This window comes from Triticum aestivum, chromosome 3A (assembly GCF_018294505.1).
Source record: "Triticum aestivum cultivar Chinese Spring chromosome 3A, IWGSC CS RefSeq v2.1, whole genome shotgun sequence".
Lineage (NCBI taxonomy): Eukaryota > Viridiplantae > Streptophyta > Magnoliopsida > Poales > Poaceae > Triticum > Triticum aestivum.
The window spans coordinates 648757458-648765463 of record NC_057800.1 but is presented as its reverse complement, the minus strand read 5'-3'; the positions used below and the strand labels follow the sequence as shown (position 1 = coordinate 648765463).

The window sequence follows — 8006 nt, the reverse complement described above, 5'->3', positions numbered from 1 at the left end:
GGCGAAAGCTCTAGTTCCCCTTGCGGGCGACGGCGTCGTCCCTTCGTCGCGCTCCTTCTTGAAGGCGTCGCCTGGGGTCCCCGGAAGCACGGTGGGCGCTTCGTGGTGCGTGTGAGGTGTTTGGCGGCGGCAATGTGTGCGGCGATTTATCTATTCTACCGCTGATCTTCGTCCTGTGGTAGCGCTCCATCTGCTTGGTGATGTTCTACCGTAGGTGGTGGTCGTCATTTGGCGTCATGGTGGCGTTGATGGCGGAGGGCCTGCCAAGGATGGCACCTCAATCTGCTTGGAGATGGACCAGTGGAAGATGGTGGAGACGACACCTGTGAGTGCGTCAGACCGGTTTATGCCCCAGACCCGGTATGTGGCTAGGCTAGGGATTCCGGCTTTCGATGTTAGGTTTAGGTGAGTGGTCTGGGTAGGGGCCCAGCTAGCACCCCTTCATCATATGGATAGGAGTAGCGGCATATGTTGCCTAGTTGGTGGATTCAGGCTTATTGTTGTAACACTTTGTAAGGTCCTCGGGAATAATCAATAAAGTGGTCGTATGCATCTTCCAGATGCAGAGGCCGGGGGTCATCCTCCTTTTCTAAAAAAAAAACCTCCTAACTACAGTACAAAATTAGCAAGATCAACTAACCATTTTCTCAACGGCCTCTATGATCAAGGGATGAGCTTCGTCTTCCGAGAACTACATATAGAGCAGTGTTAAACCAATGTAAATGATTCGAATCAGGCATGGATCTCACACAAAGCATGCTTACCCCCTCATCAATGCTAGCCACGTAGGTATCATACTGGAAAAAGAAACAAACAGAACAATTAGTGAAACGAAATTATTAAATAGGAATATGAAACCATATGCGAAGTAATTAGCTGAAGAAGTGGATTGAACAATATCCTTGACGAAGATGAACCTACACTAGAATTTATCCAACTGGGGCCTGGATAGCTATTGAGTGCTAATTTGATGTCAGGCCTGCGGAAGGGGAAAATGTTCTCTTCATACAATTGCTTCAAAGCGTCACCGAAATTCATCTAAGCAATGTCAAGGCGAGTGGATATTAATACTCCCTCCGTCCGAAAATACTTGTCATCAAAATGGACAAAAAGGGATGTATCTAGAACTAAAATACATCTAAATACATCCCTTTTTATTCATTTTGATGACAAGTATTTCCGAACGGAAGGAGTATCAACGAGCATACAAAGCTGGCACAACGGAAAAGATATCATGAGTTTTCTTAATTGTGAAGATTGGCCGGATAATATAACCTTATTCCTAGCAACCCGTTTCCATATCTCAAGATAGACACCATCCAAGTCCTTCGGTGGTTAAAGTCAAACCGAAGGCTATATAGATGCTCCTGAAATTGGAAACAGAATTGTGAAATACCATCACCACTTACTTCAGCAACCAAATAAATAGGTGGGAGAAGCGCATTACACGTAAGGCAGAGACAACTGAGTGTCCGGAAATATTTGGAAACCGCATCGCAATCCTCAGTGTTTGAATAAAAGCCTCTAGCTCGTTTCTCAGCCGCTACACAACAAAATTAAATGGTTATCATGCTCATGTGTGACACTACAGCACAGTGTAGTTATATCGAATGCAAGAGGTTTTGAGGGGCACCTGATCGCCGAAGAGTGCTGCTTCATCGTCAATCCACTGTCACATGGAAAAAGATCACTATCAGACCAACTTAGCATGACCAATATATACAATGGTTTACACTTGACTGCATCATGGCTACCTTAATTTGCTCCGCCATCTGCTCACGGAACTGGACATACTCTACATCTCCCTGATAGGTATGATAATACAGGCGGTATTGCTTCAAATCTCCATACATACCCTGCAGAAAGGAAATGTCACTTGGGCTGCTGCTAGTACTGGAACACAAAAAAAACATGGGCACTTGCTGAGTTAATCATGACTACCATAAAAGGACACTAACAGTTTCCTTTATAAGGAGTATCATAGCATTCAACCAGACGAAGACAAATTCCATCCCCAACCTCAGAGTTGTTAGAACAGAATGCCCATTAACTGATTGTGGGAACAAGTTTGTAATGTCAGCATGGATGAAAGTTATACTAATTGGCAGGGAGGAATCAATTGTTGACCTACATGATCAGGAAGCACTAGCCGCTGGTAGTCTTCCAAGCCGGCAAGCTTCATTGTTCAAGATGGAAGTACCATTCAGGATTGTCTTTGGCGCGCTGGAGGAAATTTATTTCATAAGCATCCAGACAACGCTCCAATTCCTTGCTCAGTTGTGCATTATCTGGTTCCTCTCCGGGCGAGGGTAACTGCAGTAGAAGAGCGGACCGTAGATGAACACAAACGCAAAGGCGCATACATCATCAGACTACTAAAATGCACACACAGGACGAACCAAGCAGGCAATATATATCATGAAAACTTGTAAAGGCTAGCCATGATAAGTGATGACTGGTACCTCATGGGCTTGGATGTAGTACCAGGAGAGCCGGCGGTAGACCTCAACCTGCTGCCGTTCATCGCATATAGAACGATAATACGGTACCTTGTTCAGCTTACATTTGAGAGGACCGATCTGAACATGGAGGTTTTCTATTTCCTCTGCCTCTGGCCCCTGTCTCTCGTTTGTGGGCGGTTGGAAACTTCTCTTTGGTACTACTCCCTCCGTTCCAAATTACTCGTCGCAGAAATGGATGTATCTAGAACTAAAATACATCTAGATACATCCATACCTGCGACAAGTAATTCGGAACGGAGGGAGTACCCGCGAAGGAGAAATTGATCTGTATGTTGTCGGATTTGCGTCGAGGCAATTGTCCACTACAAGAGCATGGCTGTGATCCATGGGAGGGAAGATTTCGTCGGCGGGCTCAACGATATCTGCCTTGTTTATGCTGACCATCCCTAGCTCGGTGAGCGTTGCTGCCGCCTTGGATAGCACTAGCAGTAGTAGGGTGGCAGGATTGCGTTGTTTAGACCCTAATAATAATCTAACCAGCAAACGATCGTGGAGATTAGGTGATTGGTTCGCTCATGGACCCAAAGCAAAAAGAGGGAGAGAGGCGGAGGCCGGAGGGTGTTACCTTGCCGTGGGTGCGGTCGTGGGAGGCTCCGGAGAGGCGCGCCAGCGCGTTCGGGGAAGAGGAGGATTCGGGGCGCGGCGTGTTGGCTGGCTAAGGGGCGACTGACCGGTGACCGGAGATGGGGCGGGGGGCGGCGGCGGGGTGTAGGGCCTAGGGGACGACTGTGTGTTGCTCGATCGTCGGGCAAGAAATAGAAATGGAAAATTTCACGACACGTTACGTGGCAGAGCTCTCGTCGTAGATCTACTGCCCGTAGTCGTTTCGTTCGAATTCCCCTCCCATGTACATTTTTTCTGAAACGGAGGCAAAAGATTTGCCTCATCGATTAATTAAGGGCATGTTTGGGACTGCTCCACTTCATAAAAATCGGGTTCGCTCCACTAAATTCACTTTGGAGCAGTTTCATCTAGAAGTTGTAGTACTATCAAAGAGAATGTTTGGCTGCCATCCAGCTCCAGCTTTAAGAATGAGAAATTTGGTGGAAATGATCTATTTGATTGGTTGAGGGGGAAGAAACTAAGGGGTATCCACTTACTGGTGGCAGTGGTGGGTAATTTTCATCCAACTCCAGCTTCTAGAGTTTTTTGGAGCATCCCCTGAAGAGCTTCATAAAAAACTGGGAGTTGTACTCTAGATTCTAGTTTTTCTGCGGAGCGGCATATCGTGGAGCTACCCCGTTTGACTTGTGTTTTCTGGAGCGAAGCTGAATTTTAAGGAGCATAGCAGTCCCAAACAGGCTCTAAGAAGAAGAGAGTTGCCTAGTTAATTAGCGAAAAACCAAGCGAAAACTGATATAAATCAATCACATATGGACTACTCACATAGCATGCAACCCATAAGTGCATGATCGACCCGACAACCATACCCAACACACAGCGATCACCAACCCCATACTCCTACATCGCAAAAAAAAACCAACGAGAGAACCTCGTCTGAAGACCACGAACACCACCAAATCTACATAGATAAGCCGGGCCTTAAGGGCAATCTAAGAGATTGATGACCCTCCATCAAACAACTATAGACGCCTTTTCTGCGGTGTCACTCTTCTTTCTTTTGCTCCTGAGAGCCTCCTCCACAATCGTCTTGCCGGATCCAGGGTTAGCCGCCTCCAAACGTTTGAGCAAGCTATGAATCTCAATTTGAAAGAGAATGTCATCGGCCTTTTCACGCACAGACACCAGCTGGGCAACGGGCTTGTGCGAGTGGGTGACTGCAACGTTGAAACCACCCACGATCCACAAAGGTGAGCGGCTGGCTAGGCTCCAGAGGATCAGGTGCCAACATATCAATCGCCTCAACATCATTGGCCATAGTACCAACGACACGATCGACTCAGGCACGCCCAGTTGCTCACATGACAGAGGTGAATCATGTCCCTCACACAACGTCGCCGGTGAGACGACCTCCATATGCTCCACTGATAACACTCTAGCCACAACGCTATCGTCAACCATAGTAACCTCCTTTGGTTCCATCATTGACATAGGCGAAAACATTGCCCACACACAAGTCATGCATGTCAGGCATGATCTGCAAAACTGTGTCCTAGCTGCAACCCGAGCTTTTCGTATTCCCTATTTTCAGTTTATAGGGTTTAATTTAAATATCTATTCAACCAAGGTAGATGGTGACCTATCACTTCTGCCTAGCACTTCGCGCCGGCTGCCACCAGCCACGCCGCCCTCCACTTCGTAGACGGTGCCCACCCTCCCGCAGCACCATGGCCTCTAAGGTCGAGCAAGGGCGAGAAGCTGGCCGGCGGCAAGTCAGTGGACTGCAACGACCAGACGTGCACGGCTGGACAACATGTTTAGTTTGACCGCGACCTTTTGCCATGTAACACTGTGTGTTATGTGTAGCTGTTAACTCTTAATCATGTCCAGTGTATGCAACCAAACAACGTGCATTAGTATGAGTACAATCAATGCGAGCAACAAAACACGATGCGTAGAGTCGGTGCTATGATGCAGGAAGAGAGATGCAGGCAACCAATATACATGCAAATGTTGATTTTTGCCAGCATATGTGTAAAACGGCAAAAAACAATATTGGTAACCAAACGCATCCTAAACGGCAAACTCACAAGAGAAGCTAGCAGATTGACTATATTTGTACCGTGGGTGCAAGCCAAACAACAGGGAAACACGTATATGTGATTTCGTCTCGGATTCGTAATCGAACCGGAGACCCAGTTTTACACATATTCCAAGCAAACGATCATCCACCCGCGCCAACCATGGCCAGCGGGCTTGCATTGCTACATTCATCCAGGCGACGTCCGGGATCCTGAGGCCTCCAGCCTACTTGGGCGTGCAAACTGCGTTCCAGGCCACCGCGCAGTTTCCCCTGTTTTCCTCCGCCTTGCCACACCAGAGGAATCCTCGTAAGATCTTGTTGATCGCCTTGGTTGTCTTCGCCAGTAATTCCATGGCCAACATTGCATGCACTAGCATCGCTGAGAGGACCGATTGGATGAGGATCAACCTACTGCTCTTCGGTAGGGTCGCAGCACACCAAGTGGGCAGGCAAGCAGCGATATGATCCACCAGGCCTTGCAACTGCGCAGCCGATTGCTTCCGGATGGTTAGTGGCAGTCCGAGATATCTCATCGGGAAGCCACCTAGTGAGCAGCCCAGTACATTCGTCACGTCCGTCATTTGCTCTTGTGTGCACCGGATTGGGAGGGCAGCACTCTTCCTTAGGTTTGCATGGAGACCTGAGGCTGCGGCAAACATGTCAAGTATCGTTGTGCACGTGGTAAGGTCCGTCGGGTGTGTTGGGAAACGTAGTAATTTCAAAAAAATTACTACGCACACACAAGATCATGGTGATGCATAGCAACGAGAGGGGAGTGTGTTGTCTACGTACCCTCGTAGACCGGCAACGGAAGTGTTGACACAACGTAGAGGAAGTAGTCGTATGTCTTCCCGATCCGACCGATCCAAGCACCAAACGTACGGCACCTCCGAGTTCTAGCACACGTTCAGCTTGATGACGATCCCCGGACTCCGATCCAGCAAAGTGTCGGGGAAGAGTTCCGTCAGCACGACGGCGTGGTAATGATCTTGATGTTCAACTGTCGCAGGGCTTCGCCTAAGCACCACTACAATATTATCAAGGATTATGGTGGAAGGGGGCACCGCACACGGCTAAGAAAATGATCACGTGGATCAACTTGTGTGTCTATGGGGTGCCCCCTGCCCCCGTATATAAAGGAGTGAAGGAGGGGAGGGCCGGCCCTCTCTATGGCGCGCCCTAGGGGAGTCCTACTCCCACCAGGAGTAGGATTCCCCCTTTCCTAGTCCAACTAGGAGTCCTTCCATGTAGTAGGAGTAGGAGACAAGGAAGGGGAAGAGGGAAGAGAAGGAAGGAGGGGCGCAGCCCCTCCCCCTAGTCCAATTCGGACTAGGCCTTGGGGGGGCGGCCTGCCTCTCCCTCTCCCCTAAAGCCCAATAAGGCCCATATACTTCTTCTCCCGTATTCCCGTAACTCCCCGGTACTCCGAAAAATACCCGAACCACTCGGAACCTTTCCGATGTCCGAATATAGTCGTCCAATATATCGATTTTTACGTCTCGACCATTTCGAGACTCCTCGTCATGTCCCCGATCTCATCCGGGATTCCGAACTCCTTCGGTACATCAAAACTCATAAACTCATAATATAACTGTCATCGAAACCTTAAGCGTGCGGACCCTACGGGTTCGAGAACAATGTAGACATGACCGAGACACGTCTCCGGTCAATAACCAATAGCGGAACCTGGATGCTCATATTGGCTCCTACATATTCTACGAAGATCTTTATCGGTCAGACCGCATAACAACATACGTTGTTCCCTTTGTCATCGGTATGTTACTTGCCCGAGATTCGATCATCGGTATCTCAATACCTAGTTCAATCTCGTTACCGGCAAGTCTCTTTACTCGTTCCGTAATACATCATCTCGCAACTAACTCATTAGTTGCAATGCTTGCAAGGCTTATGTGATGTGCATTACCGAGAGGGCCCAGAGATACCTCTCCGACAATCGGAGTGACAAATCCTAATCTCGAAATACGCCAACCCAACATGTACCTTTGGAGACACCTGTAGAGCTCCTTTATAATCACCCAGTTACGTTGTGACGTTTGGTAGCACACAAAGTGTTCCTCCGGTAAACGGGAGTTGCATAATCTCATAGTCATAGGAACATGTATAAGTCATGAAGAAAGCAATAGCAACATACTAAACGATCGAGTGCTAAGCTAACGGAATGGGTCAAGTCAATCACATCATTCTCTAATGATGTGATCCCGTTAATCAAATAACAACTCTTTGTCTATGGTTAGGAAACATAACCATCTTTGATTAACGAGCTAGTCAAGTAGAGGCATACTAGTGACACTCTGTTTGTCTATGTATTCACACATGTATTATGTTTCCGGTTAATACAATTCTAGCATGAATAATAAACATTTATCATGAAATAAGGAAATAAATAATAACTTTATTATTGCCTCTAGGGCATATTTCCTTCAGTCTCCCACTTGCACTAGAGTCAATAATCTAGTTTACATCGCCATGTGATCTAACATCAATAGTTCACATCTTTATGTGGTTAACACCCATAGTTCACATCGATATGTGACCAACACCCAAAGGGTTTACTAGAGTCAGTAATCTAGTTCACATTGCTATGTGATTAACACCCAAAGAGTACTAAGGTGTGATCATGTTTTGCCTGTGAGAGAAGTTTAGTCAACGGGTCTGCCATATTCAGATCCGTAAGTATTTTGCAATTTTCTATGTCTACAATGCTCTGCACGGAGCTACTTTAGCTAATTGCTCCCACTTTCAATATGTATCCAGATGAAGACTAAGAGTCATCCGGATCAGTGCCAAAACTTGTATCGACGTAACCCTTTTACGACGAA

General features: G+C 47.3%; 1 protein-coding gene and 1 long non-coding RNA gene across 2 annotated transcripts; both read right to left on the bottom strand.

The window, feature by feature from the left end:
- Nucleotides 1–813: 813 nt before the first annotated feature.
- On the bottom strand, nt 814–3291 carry LOC123058931 (uncharacterized). The gene is made up of 7 exons (XM_044481595.1): nt 3088–3291; nt 2463–2994; nt 2132–2313; nt 1755–1856; nt 1634–1669; nt 1448–1543; nt 814–1367 (listed from the first exon to the last, which is right to left on the bottom strand). The coding sequence occupies exons 3-7, from the start codon at nt 2180–2182 to the stop codon at nt 1245–1247; spliced, it is 408 nt and encodes a 135-aa protein (XP_044337530.1). The 5' UTR covers nt 2183–2313; nt 2463–2994; nt 3088–3291; the 3' UTR covers nt 814–1244.
- Nucleotides 3292–5211: 1920 nt separating this feature from the next.
- Nucleotides 5212–6018, bottom strand: LOC123058930 (uncharacterized). Its single transcript, XR_006427325.1, has 2 exons — nt 5959–6018; nt 5212–5812 (listed from the first exon to the last, which is right to left on the bottom strand). It is a non-coding gene; the product is annotated as an uncharacterized lncRNA (long non-coding RNA).
- Nucleotides 6019–8006: the final 1988 nt, after the last annotated feature.

What these genes read in the sequence shown, in the direction of transcription:
- LOC123058931 (XM_044481595.1), bottom strand. Translation starts at nt 2,182, where the DNA reads ATGAAGCTTGCCGGCTTGGAAGACTACCAGCGGCTAGTGCTTCCTGAT. An exon ending in AGATGGCGGAGCAAATTAAG is followed by an intron (nt 1,670 to 1,754) that starts GTAGCCATGATG and finishes TCCATGTGACAG; the next exon opens with TGGATTGACGATGAAGCAGC. An exon ending in CAGCACTCTTCGGCGATCAG is followed by an intron (nt 1,544 to 1,633) that starts GTGCCCCTCAAA and finishes TTTGTTGTGTAG; the next exon opens with CGGCTGAGAAACGAGCTAGA.